The following is a 23,047-nucleotide window of genomic DNA, read 5'->3' on the forward strand; positions in this document are numbered from 1 at the left end:
GTACCTCTCCGCGGCCGTTTAGGTCCTTTCGTCCCTTCCCTTCAGCAGAAGGATCATCCCAGCAGGACTGACCCTCTGTCTCCAGAGATCGCAGAAAACCATCGTACACACACGCTCCCCGCTGGAGATCGAGAGGCCAACCCTCCAGGTCCTCAGGCTCCCGTTCCGGTAGATTTTCCTCAAAGTGACGGGTCACCCACACCTGGAAATGCTTCCATGGTGGGAGGCAGACTTTCCTCTTTCATGGACGCATGGCTGTCTGTTGTCGACGACGCTTGGGTCAGGGAAGTCTTCATGTCCGGATACAAATTGAATTTTCTTCCCCCCCCCCCCAATCTGGCGCTTCTTCCTGTCGCGATCACCAAGACAGCGGTCCCAAAATTCCTGGGTTTCTTCAAGCCGTTTCCTCCCTTCTTTCCGCCTGAGTTATCGTCCCCGTTCTTTCAAACGAACGGTTTTCAGGGTTCTACTCGAATCTTTTCGTAGTTCCCAGAAAAGACTGCTCCCTTCGTCCAATCTTGGACCTCAAGTTGCTCAACCGCCACGTAAGGATCCTCCACTTCAAGATGGAGTCCCTGCGCTCGGTGATAGCCTCAATGGAACCCGGGGAGTTGCTCTGTTCTGTGGACATACAGGATGCATATCTTCACATTCCTGTGTGTTTGCAACATCAGAAATATCTTCGTTTTGCGATTCAAGAAAATCACTACCAGTTCACGGCTCTTCCCTTCTAGCCTCTGCTCCCCGCGTTTTCACGAAGGTGATGGCGACAGTCATGGCCATTCTTCGCTCCAGGGGGATCCTCATCATCCCTTATCTGGACGATCTCTTGATCAAGGTCTCGTCCCGTCAAGACTGTCTTCAGAGCCTTCAGATAACCCTAGATACTCTTTGTCGCCTCGGATGGATAGTCAACAAGGAGAAGTCCGTTTTGACCCCCACTCAGCGTCTGACCTTTCTGGGCATGGAATTCGACACAAATCTGGCCCGGGTGTTTCTTACGAAAGAAAAAATTTGCGGCTCTCTCCAAGGGAATCCGAACCCTCAAAAGGCCAATGCCCATTTCCCTTCGGTCCTGCATGAAAGTTCTGGGGAAGATGGTAGCTTCCATGGAAGCAGTGCCTTTTGCACAATTTCACCTTCGCCCCCTTCAGCTGTCCCTTTTCTCAGCCTGGGGCAAAACCACGTTGTCTCTGGACCGCCCCATTCTCCTTCCTCTCAGAGTAAGGCAATCCTTGACTTGGTGGGCAATGCCAGCATCAGTTCTACAAGGGAGGTCCTTTCTTCCGCTTCAGTGGCAAGTCATCACCACCGATGCCAGTCTTCTAGGTGGGGAGCAGTGTTCCATCAGAAAACGGCCCAAGGACTCTGGAATCCACAGGAAACTCTCCTCCCTATCAATCTTCTGGAGATAAGAGCAATCTTTCTGGCCCTGCTCCGCTGGCAGCCTCTCCTCGTAGGCAAACCAGTCCGCATTCAGTCGGACAACGCCACGGCTGTGGCGTACATAAACCACCAGGGGGGCACGCGCAGCAAGCAAATAATGTCGGAGGTGACCAGGATACTGCGCTGGGCAGAACGTTACGTTCTGGCAATCTCCGCCGTTCACATTCCAGAAGTGGAAAATTGGGCAGCCGACTTCCTGAGCCATCAAGGCCTAGCATCAGGCGAATGGGCTCTTCATCCCTCAGTCTTCGATCAGATATTCCAGCGCTGGGGCTCTCCGGATGTCGATCTCATGGCATCGCGAATGAACCGCAAGGTTCCGTGCTTCGTAGCCAGATCCAGGGACCCCCTAGCCGTCGCCTGCGACGCCCTAGTAATTCCGTGGTCCCAATTCCAACTTCCTTATCTGTTTCCGCCTCTTCCCTTGATCCCAAGAGTGGTCAAGAAGATAAAATCGGAAGGCGTCCCAGTGATTCTAGTGGCTCCAGACTGGCCAAGACGTCCTTGGTACGCGGAGATGGTGAACATGCTCGCGGACATTCCCTGGAGGCTTCCAGACCGTCCTGACCTTCCTCGCAAGGCCCCCTTTACCATGAGAATAATCAGTCTCTGAATTTAACTGCATGGCCGTCGAGGCCGCGATCCTGAAAGAATCAGGTCTGTCCAGCCAGGTTATTCAGACTATGATCAGAGCCAGAAAACCAGCCTCTTCCCGCATTTACCACAGGTACTGGAAGGCGTTTTTCCGTTGGTGCGATAAGGGAGTCTTTCCAGTGTCCTTTTCCATTCCATCCATACTTGGTTTTCTCCAGTCTGGGTTGGATGCGGGTCTGTCACTCAGTACCCTCAAGGGCCAGGTCTCCGCTCTATCTATCCTGTTCCAAAGAGAGCTCACTCCCTTACCGCAGGTTAAGACCTTCCTCCAAGGGGTCGCCCATGTGGCCCTTCCTCATCATTCGCCGATAGACCCGTGGGATCTCAATCTCGTCCTTAGCGCTCTCCAAAAGGCGCTGTTCGAGCCTATCCAGGACATTCCCTTATCTCTCCTCTCATGGAAGATAACCTTCTTGATTGCCATTACATCCATCAGAAGAGTTTCCGAATTGGCGGCCTTATCATGTCATTCCCCTTACCTGATTCTCCATCAGGATAAGGTTGTCCTCAGGCCCGTTCCTTCTTTTCTTCCAAAGGTGGTATCCTCTTTTCACATCAATGAGGATATTGTTCTCCCATCCTTTTGTCCTGCTCCTTCTCACCCTCTTGAGAAGTCACTTCACAAACGGGATGTAGTTAGAGCCTTGCGGGTCTATCTCGCCAGGACCTCTTCTATTCGTCAGTCCAATTCAGTGCTGGTCATCCCTGAAGGTTGCCGGAAAGGGCTTCCAGCATCGAAATCCACGATCGCTCGCTGGATTCGTTCTACCATTCTGGAAGCGAATTCAGGAAAAACGGCCCCCTCCGGGAGTGAGAGCTCACTCCACCCGGGATGTGTCAGCTTCGTGGGCCGTTCGTCACCAGGCTTCGGCTTCACAAGTTTGCAGGGCCGTGACCTGGTCGTCCTTGCACACTTTTGCGAGGTTCTTCAGGGTTCATACCCAGACCTCGTCTGATGCAGTTGTTGGTAGGAAGGTTCTGCAGGCGGCGGTGGCACACCGTCCGACCCAAGCCATTCCTGTTCTTTCGTTTCTTATTGCTGTTCCCGCCCTTGGGACTGCTTTGGAACATCCCATGGTAATCTGTGTCCCCCAATAAGGCGATAAAGAAAGATTGATTTTTGGTTCTTACCGTAAAATCTCTTTCTTGGAGCCTTCATTGGGGGACACAGCTCCCTCCCTGTTTAAGTTGTACCGTGTTGGGTCTTTGAGTCCCTTGTTGGGTTGGTACATATGTTTAGAGTTTTTCGTTGCTTCTCCTACTGCTTTCTCACCAACTGAGGTGCTTAGTGCCTGTCGGTTGGTGTATACTGCCGGGGAGGAGCTAATTTTCTTGTTTTGCATAGTGTCAGCCTCTTAGCAGCAGCAGCAGCATACACACATGGTAATCTGTGTCCCCCAATGAAGGCTCCAAGAAAGAGATTTTAACCGTAAGAACCAAAAATCCATCTTTTTTTCACAAATAAACGCAAGTTATATGAATTTTCACAAATAAATGCAAGTTATATGAATGAAATTTTACCACTAACATGAAGTACAATGTGTCACGAGAAAACTGTGTCAGAATCACCGGGATCCATGGAAGCGTTTCAGAGTTATTACCTTATAAAGGGACAGTGGTCAGAATTGTAAAAATTGGCCCGGTCATGAACGTGTAAACCACCCTTGGGGGTAAAGGGGTTAATATCCTGTGTATTATATTATGCACTATCTTTCTCATCTCTTTTGCTTATTGTTTTCCCAGCTGTAGTTTATAAGGGTCATTTAGGGTGAGTCTGGGACAGCCGCCGCCGAGTGGGGGCGCCAAATAATTGTATCTTTTAGGGTGCCAACCTCCACTGTCAGGAAGGGATAGCAGGCTAGCGTAGGGCTATCATAGGTTATTAATGTATAGAATTTGTAATTGTGTTATTGCACTGGGGGGGGTGTTCTTTACCTCAATTTATTAAAGTTTCAGGTTTTTAAAAGGGATTATATGATTGCATTTTTGATATTTCTTCCCTGGTCCTGTGGACATTTTTTTGATCTGCCATATCGATGAACAGCCTTTGCCAAATATGATAGAAAAGAAAACGGAGAAGGGAAACTGTTTGCAAGTATGTCCAAATAAGCACTGAGTTGAACCTTGTAGAACTGGTGCACTCCTCGCAAGGATACCAATTCTTTAGTACAGGGAATAATTGCTTACACCATGCACTAATGCTCTAATAGAAATAAATTCTATCCCACCGCTCTGCCACCAATTTGTCACGTAGCCGCTTCTCAGCACGTGACTTGGGGTTGCGCCTGCAAGGGATAATCTTTCTCCTCTCACTCAGTCCAGCATTCAACCTCTGTTCTGTGCTGCAGTGGGAGAGTAAATCACACCCCGACACAGACCACAAACCTGCTCATACACGCTGCCACCACTCACCGAACACATGGGCGATGATTCCCGGAAGTACTACCACTACTATGTGCCAATCACCAGGAGTACACACTCTAAGGCTATGGACTCTTTAGAGCTTACAAGGTTCAGACTTATTAAAGTTTTAAGCTTTAATATAAAAGGTACATTGCTTACAATAAAAAGGCTTTAAAATGGAAGTAAAACGTGACATACAAATATGCAAAAACAGTGATGAAATAAAAGGGAGAATACTTACAGAAATATCGAACGTTGCAGTCTGGTATTCTGTCCCTGAGGGAGGGAGAAATATGGAATGGCTCACATCAGCTTTCCAGGCTGCCCCCACATGTGAACATCCTTCTTTGTGTGTAGGCCTAATTTATAGACTGACTCTAGAGATCAGATTGCTAGACCAGCCTCTCATGTTAATATTCTAATTGCTGGTTTGTGACTGGACCATGGCTATTTTATCAATGAATACATTATTTTTTTCTGAAATTCTTTGTGTAACCTTTCTCATAGATAGTGTCAGGCTGTAATTGACATCTCTCTTCAAAAGAGCCAGAAGGTGTGAAATGTTTCCACTTTGTGGTTCTCAGTAAAGCCCCCTGGCGAGATTGGAGACAGGAGACTGCCATCTCAGGATAACATATGCTGTGAACTTTGTGAAGACCTGCAGTCTAAGGACAGATGTTAATTACTGCTGGTCATACATCCATTTATATACATATTTCACTAAACACAATTTTTGAAATAATTTAAAATGGGGAGGAATGGGGAATGTGACCTTTAAAAAAAGGGAAGAAAACTGCCATCAGCCAATTGCAAGCCTGATGACAAAGGGAAGTAAGGTCTGAAAATTCAGAGAAAAAGGGGGGGGGGGGAGAATGTAAGAAGATAGCACGCAATCTAGTATGCTGGATGTATACCAAGCAGTCCTTTGTAAGGCTCTGCTGTATGTACAAAAAAACAGGTATTTGTTATCACAAAAAACACCTATACCTATATCAGCTGTGTACCATCCCTTCCCTTACTGATAAATGGCACAAATGTATAAACATGAAATTAGTGAATTAATTACATCCACAGAGATGGTAGTGCTAGTCTGGATGGCTTGCGGTGTTTCCCTCACACCCTCAAATGATTTTAAAATTGTGTATCAATAAAATTATATAATTTTATTCTTAAATGTTGGGAATCTCTTCTTGACAGCTGAATGCATTCATCATTTGTCTTTAGTTTTTCATAAGCTATCTCTTGTTGATCAATGGGCTCAGTCTCTGGGATTCTGAAAAAAAACACAGAAAAAAAACGGAGTGCAGCTGTAGTACCTGATTTAGTCTTCAGCTAGTCCTGGATATGTAAGGAATTGCAGCTTTCCCTGTTCACTTGAATGGGGAGCATTTTGCAATTCCTTGCTCAGCTTGAAAAACTGTGACTGGGACAGAGAGCTAAAACTGTGCTGTGGCTCCTTTGTGGGCTTCCCAGCGGTCAGTCAGCAAAAGTGTTAGTTAGGCTGTGCACATGGCGTCTTTTAGATGCTTCACATCCGCAGGTCACAATTCTCATACCGACAGAGCTGCTGCTGCAGCAGCGGCGGGCAGTCACCAATGACTTATCAATTGCTGTTCTGTCGCTTCCTTCCAGGGCCTGGGTTCCAATGAACAATTGCTACCTCATGTCAAAAGAAATCCCATTTTCTGTAAAAAAGACAAAGAGCATCTTCAACAGCGCAATGCAGGAGATGGAGGTATACGTGGAAAACATTCGTAAGAGGTTTGGCGTCTTTAACTACGCTCCCTTCCGGACACCTTACACGCCCAACAACCAATACCAAATGCTGCTCGACACCACCAATCCAAGCGCTGGCACTGCCAAGACAGACAAACAGGAGAAGATCAAACTGAATTTTGACATGACTGCATCACCGAAGATTCTCATGAGCAAACCCATATTGCACAGCGGTGGAGGGCGACGGATTTCATTAACTGACATGCCACGTTCTCCGATGAGCACAAACTCCTCTGTACACACCGGCTCTGACGTGGAGCCCGACGCTGAGAAGAAAGCAGTATCCAGTCATTACAGTGCAAGTGAGGAGTCCATGGACTTCATAGATAAGAGTACAGGTGAGCGAGGAGCTTACAACCGCTGGCGCCCATGACTGTGTATCATAACACAATGGTTGCAACTGTAGATAGTATAGTGTGTTCACTGCTATCAGCTGATTCAAGAAGGACATATAATGTTTTCTATTATTAAATAAGACTAGAACTGATGAATGCAGTTTAATGTTCTGTGATCAGCCACAAAAATGTGTTTTGTAAAACACTATAACATGAATATTCTGTTCAATTTATATGCATCTATTTTTACAGCTTCTCCTGTTTCAATAAAGACGGGACATGGCGGCAGCATATCGGGCAGTCCTAAACCTTTCTCTCCACAATCCTCCACGCCAACACCATCTAAGACGGAACGGAACATGAGCACAGGCAGCATCCTCAACCTAAACCTCGGTCTGTCATTTATAAGGAGGCCGTTCTCTGAATAATACGTTTAATGGGATTGTCCACTGCCTTTATACTGATGACCGAAAAGTATAGTGTAAAAGTGTTGGACAACCCCTTTAAAAGTAACACAATGTGGTAACTATAATTATTCAGAAGTATGATAAAATACTACAAATAAATCTACAAAATAAACTATGAAAGCTAAAGTCTGACTGCCATAAGCTCAGATATGCAAACACATCTACATTCTTTTGTTAAAAGGGAACTGCAGGATTTACCCCTATAACGTGTTAGGAGTGCACGATAGGCTCCCTTACTGATATTTGTAGCTATGTCTTCATTATAAATGAGTTTTAGTATTTGCTGAAAAAAAATCAAGTTTAAAGGGAACATTTCATCTGATTCATGCCGTTCATACCACAGTCATGAATTGCAGCCTGGCTGTTCGATTTGCTGCCAGCTCTGCCCAACATTGCTGCAGATGTGACATGTCTTTCCCTTGCGTGTACATAGTGAGGGACCTGTCAATCATTTCTAGCAGTGCTTGGAAGATCTGGTTGGAGTCAGACTGGTCTCTTCTCTGGCTATGGTGTCCGGCTGGATCTTTAAAGTGTATTTTCTCTAAACCGCCTAGGCACTTCAGAGAATAATATACCTGGTTGCAATCATTACAAATATCATAAGAAGGCAGATGCTACGCTCCTAACACTGTCAGGTTCCCTTTAAATACATCCAAGATGGTTTATATTTTTCCCTGAGAATAAATCTATACGGGGGATTATACGGATACAGTACCTACATGTAGGGAGCACTGCTAGGAGAGCTAGAGTGTCCTATGCATTGTAAAACTGGTGCTAGTTAGTAAATCTATCAGCACCGCTCATCTGTTCTGGGAATTAAATCCTCATCTTCCCTTTATAGTTAATACTGTCAATAGGGAACAACCTCTAGGATAAGTGTGAAAGTTTTAGCTGAGAGGATAATAAATACCTCTGATACAGCACTATTATGATCCAATCTTTTTAGGTAGCAAAGAACCAGTTTATCAGATACCAGATTAATGGACATTTCACTATTTTTTTTATTTTTTCACCTGCAAAAGTAATGTCTTTGTCCAATGATCTGGATAACTGCACTTTTCACTTTGTCCTGGATTTAAGAGATTTTATTGAATGTGTTTTTTTTCATATTTTATAATTGGGTTCCTTTTTCTTTAAGATCGCAGTAAAGCAGAAATGGACTTGAAGGAGCTGAGTGAGTCGGTGCTTCAGCAGTCACCAGCGACCTCTCTCATCTCTCCCAAGAGACAGATCCGCAGCCGCTTCCAGCTCAACCTGGACAAAACTATCGAAAGCTGCAAAGCCCAATTAGGTGTGTTATTGTGCTCCGATGGCTGGAGGTCTATCCCAGATTTACTGCATTTACACATCTAACTTTATAATCTACCTCAATCCAGGAATTAATGAGATTCCCGATGACTCCTACGCCGCTGTGGAACACAGCGATTCCGAGGAGTCAGAGAAGACCGATTCTAGCGATAGTGAATATGGAAGTGACGAGGAGTCGAAGTCGAAGAATGAGCACGATGAAGAAGACAAAGAAAGTGTGAAAGAAAAAGAAATATCCACTGCTTCTTCCATAAAGAAAAAATCCAAGCCCTCAATCCCAGCAGAGGTGAAAGAAGAATCCAAGAGTGCAACAGCAACATTGGATAAAGCTGATGTTGCGGGTAAGGAGAAGCTGACGTCCACAGCGGAGAAAGACGTTCCTGACAAAAGTAAATCCCTGCCGCACTCTGCAAAAGAGAAACTAAAGGGGAAGGATGAGAGGGACTCCCCCACTGTACACCTCGGACTGGACTCAGACTCTGAGAGTGAACTGGTCATTGACTTGGGCGAAGATCACTCTGGCCGAGAAGGACGAAAAGCTAAAAAGGATGCTAAAGTGATGGCAGCAAAACACCCAGAAAGTATGTTTATGTTAAAGAAAAAAAAAGTTATATGTGTGTGTATATAATATATATATTTTAGAGGAGATTTTGTACTTGGCTATTTGCTACTGCCTGTTGCACTGTACAATATACTTTGTCCTATTCTGTACAACATTTGATACTGGCTTACATTATATTATGTACTTTACTAATGATATATTCTCTTACTGGTTCATGTGCAGTAAAATCGCCAGCTGCATCCAATGCCAGCAGCCAGCCAGCAGCCGAGACTCCTATTATGACCCGCTCTGCGTCCCAAGCTGCTCCAGCAGTGGGGGTAACGGTGACTACAAGTTCCGCAGCAGCTGCAACCACTCCGACAGCAGCTACCGGCAGCCCAGTGAAGAAGCAGAGACCCCTGCTCCCCAAGGAGACTGTTCCCACCGTGCAGAGAGTGGTGTGGAATTCTTCCAGTAAGTTTCAAACCTCATCCCAGAAATGGCACATGCAGAAAGTTCAGAGGCAACAGCAGCAGCATCAACAACAGCAGCAGCCGAGCACGCCTGCGCCGTCACAGTCTCCACAAGGGACGAGATACCAGACACGGCAGGCTGTGAAAGGTATTGCATGCTGATCACATCCCTGTCATGTCACTGGCTCAGTCCTCAGGACCAGTGTCTCATTCACCTCAGTCTGAGGGTCACATTTGGCATCATCTACTGTACATTCCTCACCTTCCATCTAACAAGTGGGAGAAGACTGGTGTGGGCATCTCGTCTGAGCCGTCATACTAATATTTCTCAGTGAGGTTTACAAAGCATTGCATGTAAAGATGCATTTTATTTTTTTTTTTTTTTTTGACTAGCAGTGAACTCTGAGGAGAACAAATACCCTGCCCCTAGCCATCTGGGCAGCAGCTGGCAGTGCGATTTCACTTCAGACCTAATTATTGCAAATGCTCCTAGTGCAGGAAATAATCGTATAGCTATGTGGTACAATTTCACCCATGCATTATTTAAAGGGGGTTGTCTGGCGGGTACAATTCTGTAATGATTCAGAATGGGTTAATAATGATGCTCCCATTCTCGTGCTGCCCAATTTTCTGCCAGTTTCACATCATAATCGCATCAGTCAATGCCTGTTGGAACTCATGAATTGGCTCAGTGCTACTACTAGGACTAGGAACTAGAGACAAGTGGTCTGCACCTTTACCCACTGGGCCGACCCCATAGTCAGCACCTCATAAGCTGCTTTTGACAGTAGCCAAGTCTTAGCGGGGCTGATGCACAAATATTAAGTCCTTCATTTTCAATTGTTATTATTTTTAGCGGTACAGCAAAAAGAAGTCACACAAGCTACATCCACCTCCACCATAACCCTGGTGACCAGCGCCCCTCCAATTGCAATGGTAACCAGCCCAGGACAGTCTTTGACCACATCGGTCACCAGTGATCTGCCCATCGCTACTGCCTCCGCTGATGTAGCTGCTGACATTGCCAAATATACCAGCAAGGTAAGTACAGGGCACTGGACTCCATCTCCCACAGTCCCAAAGAGAATAACTGGAGCATGCGTGACTGTCGCTCTTGTCAGTTGGGAACCTCGTGTCCTTCACACTCGTGATCAGTGGGTGTGGGGGGGGGGCAACAGCCAGTACCAGCCCAACAGATTATATTGGGGACATAAGGATCAGGTGATTGGGTTTGAATTGTTCTGTCGGGAGTTAAGCCAATGTTCTGTCACACAGGAGTGCCCTGCCCATTGCACCTTTTTTATCTTGCCTTATAAAATGATTTTGAGAGGACGGCCTTATCTCACAGACAATTGTCCCATTTATTTTAAGATGGAACAAGCAGAAAGCTGTGCATCCCCCTTCTTTCCTGTAACTGATGCTGGTCCAAGCTCACAGATCAGTCCTGACTTCACATGTATCATTAAATCATTTTCAGATGTCCATACACTTGTTACTGTGTCCTGCGAATGAATTGCTTTTTGTTTACCCTTTATGTCACTTACATCTGTGCTATGGGAGATGCTCTCTGGCCAATGTATAACTTGCATGGGCGTTTTATGATAAATCTCAACCTATTCAGGTTTCCTTTGACTGTTTTTATTTATTTTATTTATATTTTCCAGATGATGGAAGCAATTAAAGGCACAATGACCGAAATATACAATGACCTGTCTAAGAGTTCGTCCGGGAACACCATAGCTGAGGTATGTATATAATAAATGACCGTGATTTGAAAGGATTCTGAAATATATATTTATGATTCATCTTAATTATTGTTTTTTTTTTCTCCACAGATCCGGCGCTTACGAATAGAGATTGATAAGCTGCAGTGGCTTCATCAGCAGGAGCTGTCAGAAATGAAACATAATTTGGGTAAGTGCAGTACCCTGAGAGCAGGGGGTGTTATCCTGAATTGGTGTGGATCTTGCTTACAGTAGGCGATCTATCCTATACTGTATGCACACATGTTATTTCTATATACCTCACGTATACCAGCTGCTCCTTTATAGATCTTGCTATAAGCAATATACAGCATTTTTTTCTGAGTGTATTTTATGCCACTCTAGAACTCACCATGGCGGAGATGAGGCAGAGTCTGGAGCAGGAGAGAGATCGGCTGATTGCAGAGGTGAAGAAACAAACAGAGCTGGAAAAACAGCAAGCCGTAGATGAGACCAAGAAGAAGCAGTGGTGCGCCAATTGTAAAAAGGAGGCAATTTTCTACTGCTGCTGGAACACCAGCTACTGTGATTACCCATGCCAGCAGGCACATTGGCCCGAGCACATGAAGTCCTGCACGCAGTCAGGTACAAGCAGGTGGCAGAGCGACCATGTCACCAGAGATAATGTATACTGTATATTATGACTGTAGTGGCCAGAGCACATGTTTTATTATGGATTTTATGTGAATTTACCCCTGAGCTACATGTACAACAAGCACTAGTACAGGCAGCACACACCGAATAGCCTTCTTTCAAGCTGCCTTTTCAGTGTATAATTACTATATGTGCAGGGAAAGCTTCAGGCCCATCCGTTAAACTGATTCATAGGCCTCCATTCACCTGACAGAAGAGAAGGAAGCCCCCTTTTAGTCTCTGTATGGCAGGTATATATCAGCGCTAACATTGCCTTGTATTGTTTTCGCAGCCACAGCGACGCAACAGGAAGCCGACCCCGACCTCAGCACAGATAAAACGGCACAAGCCACAAGTGGTGCCCAGCCACCTCCTGCCGAAGCTGCCACAACGCCGAAAGAGAAAGAAGGCACGGCCGATAAGAGCAAAGAGAGTGTCACTGTACGTATCGCTGGTCGGTAGCTTGCCTCGTCCAAAGTGAGTGAAGACAGTTCTGTGTGTGTCTATTCTGCACAGGACAGAAGCTTCTCGCTTGCCGTCCGTTTCTGAAATGCATTTATTTTTTCCCATTAACTCATCTTTGCCATAAGTAACTTTAAATTATGAACCGTGTCTTATATCTTGTTTGGCCTGATGTGTGCAGCGTTCTGGAGCTTCTGTTACATAACAGGACATCCATTACAAGTGGCGGTTGCTGAAATAGAGGCTGATCTAGTAATAATTAATGACGTGTAATTGCACCCGTACCCCGGTGCCCTGCATGACTCTGAAATCTCATGTTCGTTGCAAAATTGAAATCAGATTGGCTCTTTTAAAGCATGGGTCAGTCTCAGGGTAGGAGTCCACAGAAATCATACGCAAGTCTTCAGTGATTCATCATTGTGTCCAGAGCAGCCAGGCCTCCCGTATATTGGAGCTTGAACCGCAATGAACTCTACTTGTTCATTCATATACAGCACCAGACTCTACAACACCTCTAGGTTGTCATCATTACTGAGAGAAAAAGCTGCTGGCTGGTTTTACCGGGGCCCGAGGGGCTGCAAATTGACATATGGCCATAAACTAAAAGTGTGCAGTCTATAGCATATAGTTTTACATTACTTATTATTTAAAGGGACCCTGTCATGTCTCCAAACCAAACTCTGTTAACCTGTTTGGCTGCCTAACTGAAAGTGTGGCTACTGGGAGAAAATCAACTTTATTCCTCCCGAGAGTGTCATCTTTCAGTCATACACGCGTGAGTGGCGGCTGTAAGCTCACCCCAGCACTTTGATTGACAGCTTACAGTAAAGCACATCTGTATCTGTGCAGTCTGTCATAGTTTCGTGGTGACCTTACAGCTGCCGCTCACAAACCTGAAGCAGCTCCAGGCATGTCTTTATGACTGATGGCGGTTCGCTGGAGGAAGTAAGTTTATTTTCTCCCTTTGGCTGTGCATTCAGTAAGGTGGTGGACAGTAATTGCTATGCGATTAACCTACTGATTAACCCTATATCTGCAGCTTTGTAGCGTTTTGGGACATGACCGGTTTCCTTTAATTCAATGATGGCTTCATCGCAGCACTGTGTCACAAATTGTGTCCTTACATGATAAAGATTTCTGTGGCTTCCTCTTGTAAGTCTGAACCAGCTGATAAATCAAAACCCAGAGCACAAGAGATGGTAGTGATCGGGGTCCTGCAATCACAGGGGTGGTCTAAGATGTCAAGTGATGCAGGACACAGTAGTAAACCAATCCATAGACACACAGACAGCGCGCTCCACAGCATATTGTATAGTTGCGTGGAGAATGAGATCCTGCATGCGGGCGCTAGGTATTGTGATTGAGTGATTAGGGTTTTTGGCACGCTCCTCAGCTTCATCATACAGAAGCAATACCACAAATTCCCGCAGCCTCTGCCCACACCCTCATATTGCTTTATGTCCTCCACCTTCATTGGTCAGTGCCAAGAGGCAGCGAAATCGGTATTGTACTCGGTAGCAGTCACTGTCCTCATGGTCATGTCTGCAATTTAAGGTTCCCTGTGCTGTCTCTGCAGATAGCAACAGGTGTGGCAACCAGCCAGCCCATAAAACTGGTCCACGTGCCGCAGAACGCTGCCTTTATCCCAACTACTCAGTCCACAATTGTAAGTACCACCACTCTCATCCAGTCTGTTGTTGGCATCCCAGTAGTGTAGTGACTCCGTGTCTCCTCTCTGTGTCGCTTTTGCAGTGTGATATCACCAGCCCTGGCCCCATCCTCCCCCATTCACGTCTGCTCACATCGCCCAGAGTCACATTCACCAACCCTCCACTCTGTGAGACACGAGGTCATCAGACGCTGGGCAGATGGGCACAACACGCTGATCCCACATCACCTCCTGTTTTACAGACAGTCTGTGACTGTGATGTCTCTCGCTTTTGCTCTGTAGTAATGGCTTTTCATGCCTTTTCCTCCACATTATTGGCTGTAGCATGAGACGTCGCCATATAATCAGCATCTCTTCTATTACCTGTGTCCAATTTGCATGTTAATCTTGTCTTGTTGTGTGAGATGTGTGGATTAGCAAGTTGTATGTTCAGCTGGCTCATGATGAAGACTGTGGGGAGAGGAAGAGGAGGGAGAGGGCTCTGCCACAGATATATTGTTAGGCACAAATCAGCATGTTTGTCCAGTGTGGATGAAACCTTAGAAAGTGCTTTTAAAAGGGTATTCCCATCTCCAAGATCCTATCCCAATATGTAGTAAGTGCAATAATAATCTTAGCAAATACCTCCTATTGGAAATGTAGTAGAGTTTTTCTGATTCTCTGTCTCTTTCGTCATGTGCAGGAATTGCAGGAGCTTAGGTATCCATGGTTACGACCACTGATATAGTGAGTTAACTAGTTGCTAGTGGTCGTAACCATGGATACCTAAGGTCCTGCAATGTCTGCACTTGAGGAAAGAGACAGAGAATGGAAACTCTGAGACCCTGATTCCAACGATTTTTAGCTTACTAGGCTATGCTTTGCTGTTTCAATAAAATCTCTGTTTTTTTTCAGCAGGAGATTATCTCTACAGGACTAGGACTCTCGTGTCTCCTAGTCAAACCAATTCCCCCAGCACTGATTGGCTGCTTTCTGTCAATACACAGTGTACACAGAAAGCAGCCAATTTGAGGTGTGGGCGGGGTTATACACAGCCCAGCATTCGGAACGCTGCAGCAGAGAGAACTGTGATTCTATTACAGCTGCTGCACCCAGTATACTGAGACATCCCTGGAATCAGGGTCTCTGTCCATACACCATGCTGCTGTGAGATTATATTGCTAAAACCTAATGGCAGATTCACTTTAACCCCTTTACCCCCAAGGGTGGTTTGCACGTTCATGACTGGGCCAATTTTTACAATTCTGACCACTGTCCCTTTGAGGTAATAACTCTGGAACACTTCCATGGATCCCGGTGATTCTGACATTGTTTTCTCGTGACATATTGTACTTCAGGTTATTGGTAAAATTTCATTGATATAATTTGCGTTTATTTGTGAAAAAAAAAAAACGGAAATTTGGCGAAAATTTTGAAAATTTCGCAATTTTCCAACTTTGAGTTTTTATGCCCTTAAATCACAGAGATACGGCACACAAAAAACTTAATAAGTAACATTTCCCATATGTTTACTTTACATCAGCACAATTTTGGAACCAATATGTTTTTTTGTTAGGAAGTTATAAGGGTTAAAAGTTGACCAGCAATTTCTCATTTTTGCAACACCATTTTATTTTTATGGACCACATCACATTTGAAGTGACTTTGAGGGGTCTATATGATAAAAAAAAAATACCCAAAAGCGACACCATTCTAAAAACTGCACTTCTCAAGGTGCTCAAAACCACATTCAAGAAGTGTATTTACCTCACAAAAAAAATTACTTCAGGTCCAATTTTTTATTTTTATACCAAGGGTAGCAGGAGAAATTGGACTGCAAAAGTTATTGTGCAATTTGTCCTGAGTACGCTGATACCTGACATGTGGGGGGAGGGGACCACTGTTTCGGCGCATGGCAGAGCTCAGAAGGGAAGGAGCGCACTTTTTCAATGCAAAATTGGCTGGAATTGAGATGGGACGCCATGTCACGTTTGGAGAGCCCCTGATGTGCTTAACCGCTTCCCGACCGCCCACAGTAGATAAACGTTGGCGCTTGCTGGGCTTTGTGTAGCGCCGACGTTTATCTACTGTCGGCGGTTTTGTGCCCCCCGGGACCCCCACATACCTTACAACGCGGGGATCCCGGTGCACAATGCATGCTGGGACCCCCGACGTCATCGAGAACTGATTGGTTCAGGTCCTGATGACGTCAGCGTCACAGCAGCCAATGGGAGCGATCGCTGGGAAAGCTGCTTGTTTCCCGGCGATCTCCCTCATTGTAACGCGGCTTCTCCCTCTGATCTCACTGACAGATGATCAGAGGTGACGCAGCGTTACTGTGTGACTAGATCGCTGTCTGGCACAGCTGAGCGCTGCCTGGCACAGCTGTGCCAGGCAGCAATCTTGTCACACAGTAACGCTGCTTCTCCTCTGATCATCTGTCATTGTGAGATCAGAGGAGAAGTGGCGTTACTATGAGTCAGATCGCAGCGCAGCGATCTTGTCACAAAAATAAAAAAAAGTAAAGAAAAAAAAAAGTAAAAGTCAGGTACACAGGTTAGGGTTAGGGCTAGGGCTGGGATTAAGGTTATGGGTGTGTTGGTGTTAGGTTTGTGGTTAGGGTTATGGTTAGGGCTGAGATTAGGGTTAGGGGTGTGTTGGGGTTAGGGTTGGAATTAGAATTGGGGGTTTCCACTGTTTAGGTACATCAGGGGCTCTGTAAATGCAATATGACGCCCGCAGACCATTCCATCAAAGTCTGCATTTCAGAACGTCACTACTTCCCTTCCGAGCCCCACCGTGAGCCCAAACAGTAGTTTTCTCCCACATATGGGGTACCTGCGTACTCAGGACAAATTGGACAACAACTCTTAGGGTCCAATTTCTCCTGTTACCCTTGTGAAAATAAAAATTGGGGGCTAAAAGATCATTTTTGTGGAAAAAAAAATGATTTTTTTATTTTCACGCCTCTACATTATAAACTTTACTGAAACACTTGGGGGTTCAAAGTGCTCACCACACATCTAGATAAGTTCCTTGGGGGGTCTAGTTTCCAAAATGGGGTCACTTGTGGGGGATTTCCACTGTTTAGGTACATCAGGGGCTCTGCAAACGCACATGACACCCGCAGACCATTCCATCAAAGTCTGCATTTCAGAACGTCACTACTTCCCTTCCGAGCCCCACCGTGTGCCCAAACACTAGATTTCTTCCACATATGGGGTATCAGCATACTCAGGAGAAATTGGACAACAACTTTTGGGGTCCAATTTCTCCTGTTACCCTTGTGAAAATAAAAATTGGGGGCTAAAAGGTCATTTTGTGGAAAAAAAAAAAGATTTTTTATTTTCATGGCTCTACGTTATAAACTTCTGTGAAGCACTTGGGGGTTCAAAGTGTTCACAACACATCTAGATAAGTTCTTTAAGGGGTCTAGTTTCCAAAATGGGGTCACTTGTGGGGGGTTTCCACTGTTTAGGTACATCAGGGGCTCTCCAAATGCGACACGGTATCCGATCTCAATTCCTGCCAATTCTGCATTGAAAAAGTCAAACGGCGCTCCTTCCGTTCTGAGCTCTGCCGTGTGCACAAACAGTGGTTTAGCCCCACATACGGGGTATCTGCGTATTCGGGAGAAATTGCACAAAAAATTTTGTGGTTCATTTTCTCTTTTTACACTTGTGAAAATAAAAAAAAATGGTTTTGAAGTAAAATGTTTGTGAAAAAAAGTTAAATGTTTATTTACTCTGTCGCCTAATTGGGGGACACAGAACCGTGTTATGCTGCCACGGTTCTGTGTCCCCCAATTAAAGGCTAAGAGAAAGAGATTTTACGGTGAGTACACAAAAATCTCCTTTACTCTGTCGCCTAATTGGGGGACACAGAACCGTGGCAGCATAACACGGTTCTGTGTCCCCCAATTAAAGGCGAAGAGAAAGAGATTTTACGGTGAGTACACAAAAATCTCCTTTTTTCCTTCCATATTCCATTCATTCATGTGAAGCACCTGAAGGGTTAATAAACTTCTTGAATGTGGTTTTGAGTACATTGAGAGGTGCAGTTTTTAGAATGGTGTCACTTTTGGGTATTTTTTGTTATATTGACCCCCCCAAACTCACTTCAAATGTGAGGTGGTCCCTAAAAAAAATGGTGTTGCAAATTTTGTTGTAAAAATGAGAAATCGCTGGTCAACTTTTAACCCTTATGACTTCCTAAAAAAAAAAAAATTGTTTCCAAAATTGTGCAGATGTAAAATAGACATGTGGGAAATGTTATTTATTAACTATTTTGTGCGATATCACTCTCTGATTTAAGGGCATAAAAATTAAAAGTTTGAAAATTGCAAAATTTTCGCCAAATTTTGATTTTTTTTTTTAACAAATAAGCGCAGCTCATATCTAAAAATTTTTACCACCATCATGAAGTACAATATGTCATGAGAAAACAATGTCAGAATCAGTAGGATCCGTTGAAGCGTTCTAGAGTTATGACCTCATAAAGTGACACTGGTCAGAATTGAAAAAATTGGCCCGGTCACGAAGGCAAAAACAGGCTCGGGTGTGAAGGGGTTAAACAGTGGAAACCCCCCACAAGTGACCCCATTTTGGAAACTACACCCCCCAAGGAACTTCTCTAGATATGTAGTGAGAACTTTGAACCCCCAAGGGCTTCACAGAAGTTTATAACGTACAGCTGTACAATTAAAAAATCATTTTTTTTTACACAAAAATGATCTTTTCACCCCCAATTTTTATTTTTCCAAGGGTAACAGGACCCCAAAAGTTATTGTGCAATTTGTCCTGAGTACGCTGATACCCTACATGTGGGGGTAAACCACTATTTGGGCACATGGCAGAGCTCAGAATGGAAGCAGCACCATTTGACTTTTTTGGCTGGAATTGAGATCGGACGCCATGCCGTGTTTGGAGAGCCCCTGATGTGCCTAAACAGTGGAAACCCCCACAAATGACACCATTTTGGAAACTAGACCCTCCAAGGAACTTATCTAGATGTGTGGTGAGCACTTTGAACCCCCAAGGGCTTCACAGAAGTTTATCACGCCTGGGCGTGAAAATAAAAAAATCATTTTTTCCACAAACATGATCTTTTAGTCCCAATTTTTTTATTTTGCCAAGGGTAACAGGAGAAATTGGACCCCAAAAGTTGTTGTCCAATTTGTCCTGAGTACACTGATACCCCATATGTAGGAGAAAACTACTGTATGGGCACACATCGGGGCATGGAAGGGAAGTAGTGACTTTTTGGAATTTTGATGGAATGGTCTGCGGGTGTCATGTCACGTTTGGAGAGCCTCCGATGTGCCTAAACTGTTGAAACCCCCCACAAGTGACCCCATTTTGGAAACTAGACCCCCCCCCCCCAAGGAACTTATCTAGATGTGTGGTGAGCACTTTGAACCCCAAAGTGCTTCACAGAAGTTTATAACGCCCGGGCATGAAAATAGAAAAATCATTTTTTTTTTCCACAAAAATATCTTTGCCCCCAATTTTTTATTTTCCTAAGGGTAACAGGAGAAATTGGACCCCAAAAGTTGTTTTGCAATATGTCCTGAGTAGGCTGATACCCCATATGTGGGGGGTAAAACACTTTTTGGGTGCATGACAGAGCTTGGAAGGGAAGGAGCACCTTTTGATCTTTTCAGCGCAGAAGTGGCTGGAATTGAGATCAGACGCCATGTTGCGTTTGGAGAGCACCTGATGTGCCCAAACAGTGGAAACCCCCCCAATTCTAACTCCAACCCTAACCCTAATGGAAAAATGGAAATAAATACATTTTTTTAATTTTATTTTTCCCTAAGTAAGGGGGTGATAACGGGGGGGGTTTGATTTACTATTTTTAGCGGGTTTTTATGTTTGGCAGCTGTCACACGCTAAAAGACGCTTTTTATTGTAAAATTACTTTTTGCATCACTGCATTTTGAGAGCTATAATTTTTCCGTATTTTGACCCACAGAGTCATGTGAGGTCTTATTTTTTGCGAGACGAGTTGACGTTTTTATTGGTACCATTTTCGGGCACGTGACATTTTTTGATCGCTTTTTATTCCAATTTTTGGGATGCAGAATGAACAAAAACCAGCATTTCATGAATTTCTTTTGAGGGGTGCGTTTACACCGTTCCGTGTGTGGTAAAATTGATAAAGCAGTTTTATTCTTTGGATCAGTACGATTATAGTGATACCTCATTTATGTTTTTTTTAATTTTTTGGCGCTTTTATGCAATGACAATAATTTTATATAAAAAATAATTATTTTTGCATCGCTTTATTCTGCGAACTATAATTTTTTTATTTTTTCGCTGATGACGCTGTATGGCAGCTCCATTTTTTCGGGACAAGATGACGTTTTCAGCGGTACCATGGTTATTTATATCCGTCTTTTTGATTGTGCGTTATTGCAGTTTTTGTTCGGCGGTATGATAATAAAGCTTTGTTTTTTGCTTTTGTTTTTTTATTTTTTAAGGGGTTCGCTAAAGGGGTTAACTAATGGGACAGTTTTATAGGGCGGGTCGTTACGGACGCGGCGATACTAAATATGTGTACTTTTATTGTTTGTTTTTTTTATTTCCAAAAAATGAATTTATTAGGGAATATTTTATTTTTTAATTTATTTAACGATTTTTTTTTATAAATTATTTTTACACTGCCGATGCTTCTCTAAACCCCCGGTACACTGCGATTGTAGTGTGCCAGGGGTTAACGTGCCGGGGGCGGTCCGTGACCACCTCTGACAGTGTCGGGTGTCAGCTGTGATAATCAGCTGACACCTGGCCGCGATCAGTGGCGCTCTGCCTGTGAGTGCCGCTGATCGCTATGACGTACTATCCCATCAATGGGCATTAAGGCCCAGGGCACATGGACGGGATAGTACGTTCAATGTCAGGAAGGGGTTAATGATCTGTTCAGCACTACAAACCTAAAATAGCAGAGGGCTCTCAAAGCATCACACTCCCTGGTATGACATTGTAAAAGATAAGCACTGCATCCCCCCAAAAGCCACTACAGTAGAGCGTGTTCTCTTCAAGATACAAACCAGCAGGTTATAGCAGTTAGCCTGAAATTGTGACCGCAGCTCTGGATGTGACTGGAGAATAAACACTTTGTACTGTTTTTAATGTGTGTCCTTTACCGGAATGATGATATGTCAAGGTTACTTTCACATAAAAACTGTCGGCAAAATGTGCTGAAAGGACTGAGAATTGGCTTCAGGAGTGAAAGAAATTGCCCATTTAGTAAACATAATGCCACGTCACCTCTGTGATATAACCCAGTTAAAAGAATTGTGCTTTCCTATGTTTATAATACGTTTTGGGGCATTTGGTCTTCTCATAAGTGCCGTATCCAGACGTTATATTTTTGTGAGTGATAATCTCAATACAAAAGAGGTAAAATATTAATTTTCTTTGCAATTACCTGTTGGAGCTAAAAAACTAAAGTTTTAATTAACCCATAGAATCAGGAGCAACCAGCCTGGGGTATGCTAAAAACCAGGGGTAGCCAGTCAAGGTCTGCTTCACAGGGGACAGGTGGCCGTGTGTGGTGATTAGGGGTCTTGTGACCATCAAGGTGTTTGCTGGTGCGAGGAAGCACTAACGTGGGGCACTGTGAGATTACTGGGTACCCCATTGACTTTGTTACATAGTTTTGGGCTTCTATGAACATGGCATCGTGGCACAGACCATGTGATGACATTTGCAATACAATGTTGATTTCTGAAGCTGATTCGTAACCTCCTGCTTCTCGTCTACAGACCATACCTGTGGTTGTGAGCCCCAGTGCTGGAGCGGTAGCGGTGAGAGCCGGCGTGCAGTATGTGCAGACCACCATGCCGGTCCAGGTGAGGAGAGTGTGACTGACGAACATTAATACAACGAGACGATAGCGAAAACACTACAATGTGAGCGTCTGGACCCAGCGCCTCGTCCTGTGTGTAAATAATGTACAATCTGTGGATGTGACTAAGAATAGAACCATCTTTTTATATTTCTATTCGCTTTAACTTATGAACGTTTATCCGGAGTGGCAAAATCATGATTCCGATGGTAAGCGACGCTGCTGAACGGATGGAATGTCAAGGAGAAGATAAGCTGGAGATTCTTGTATCATTATTCATTATAATTAGTGTACAAAGACGTGGAAAGCGATACAAGATTTTATATGAAAGGTAACCACAGAAAAGACCGCGCTCCTTGCAAGAGGCCGCGGCATTCAATCAGGAGCTTCACCGCAATGTGGGGATTTCCCGCAGAAACAATCGGAATTGAATACCGGGCGCCATGTTTCTCTGTGGACGATGCTACAAAAAAAAAAAATATATATTATGCCGACACCTTCAGTCTGTTACATTGACGCCACAGGTTAACTTTGTATCTTATGTAAAATCACTGCTGATGTCTGTATATGAGGACCCTCTGTATAATATCATTCCAGTGCCACGCGTTGTACATTTATCACACTGTTGATTTTCACCATTGTGCATAACGGAGACGGTGTGTGTACAGTAACCAACGGCAAACTCAAGATGGCAAAAAGGCGCCATCAATCCTCAGTGAGAGGCAATATCTGTGGCGTGCGGTTCGGAGCGCGGGACTGGCCGGCTTTCCCTTGTGAAACATAATTGCTTTTAGCATATGGAAGTATTTTTTCACATTTTCTTTGTATAAAATTTGTATTAAATCCAAACATTTTCTTTTTATGCCATTTCTTTGCTTCTGGGTGTAACGATTATCATGTTCTGTTCTGCTTCGTTTTATGGACACCGCTCAGTGCTGAAGCCAAAATCCTCCACCCGGTGTTCACTGCAGCAGAGAAAAATACAAGGGTGCTTTGTGATCATCACTTAATACAACTAGGATGGAGGTCTATTTTCTGGGTTTGAGAATTCTTCTTAGCCATTGTTATTCTAAGAAATTCTGCCACTTCCCAATGGTTTTGGCCCCAATTCATCATTTCTGATTTATTGATAGCATCTTTTTTTTTTTTTTTGTCTTGTAATATTCGTTCACGTTTTGTTGCACCAAATTCTTCAAAATGGCGCACACACAACCTTTAATGAATTTGAAGCAAAATCAAAACTGTTCTTTATTCTTGTTTTTGAGCAGTTTTTTAAACTTTTGAACA

At 44.2% G+C, this 23,047-nt stretch overlaps 1 protein-coding gene across 13 annotated transcripts in view; it reads left to right on the forward strand.

Annotated features, from left to right (window-relative positions):
• Window positions 1–22,622, forward strand: part of ZMYND8 (zinc finger MYND-type containing 8) — a 137,943-nt gene extending 115,321 nt beyond the window's left edge. For 9 of the 13 annotated variants that reach the window (XM_073580550.1, XM_073580553.1, XM_073580554.1 and 6 more), the window contains 12 exons: window positions 6,136–6,617; window positions 6,867–7,007; window positions 8,220–8,372; window positions 8,458–8,970; window positions 9,174–9,551; window positions 10,260–10,444; window positions 11,068–11,148; window positions 11,239–11,317; window positions 11,512–11,751; window positions 12,092–12,240; window positions 13,838–13,927; window positions 21,678–22,622. In XM_073580550.1, coding sequence (XP_073436651.1) covers window positions 6,136–6,617; window positions 6,867–7,007; window positions 8,220–8,372; window positions 8,458–8,970; window positions 9,174–9,551; window positions 10,260–10,444; window positions 11,068–11,148; window positions 11,239–11,317; window positions 11,512–11,751; window positions 12,092–12,240; window positions 13,838–13,927; window positions 21,678–21,779 — 2,593 coding nt within the window. In that variant the 3' untranslated portion in view covers window positions 21,780–22,622. Of the gene's footprint in view, window positions 1–6,135; window positions 6,618–6,866; window positions 7,008–8,219; window positions 8,373–8,457; window positions 8,971–9,173; window positions 9,552–10,259; window positions 10,445–11,067; window positions 11,149–11,238; window positions 11,318–11,511; window positions 11,752–12,091; window positions 12,277–13,837; window positions 13,928–21,677 lie in introns of all 13 variants that reach the window. The other 4 variants (XM_073580557.1, XM_073580547.1, XM_073580548.1 and 1 more) reach the window with 3 other exon arrangements.
• The last annotated feature ends 425 nt before the right edge of the window (window positions 22,623–23,047 follow it).

The sequence above is a fragment of the Dendrobates tinctorius genome, unplaced genomic scaffold (assembly GCF_039654945.1).
Source record: "Dendrobates tinctorius isolate UK_male_01 unplaced genomic scaffold, ASM3965494v1 ptg000065l, whole genome shotgun sequence".
Classification (NCBI taxonomy): Eukaryota; Metazoa; Chordata; class Amphibia; order Anura; family Dendrobatidae; genus Dendrobates; species Dendrobates tinctorius.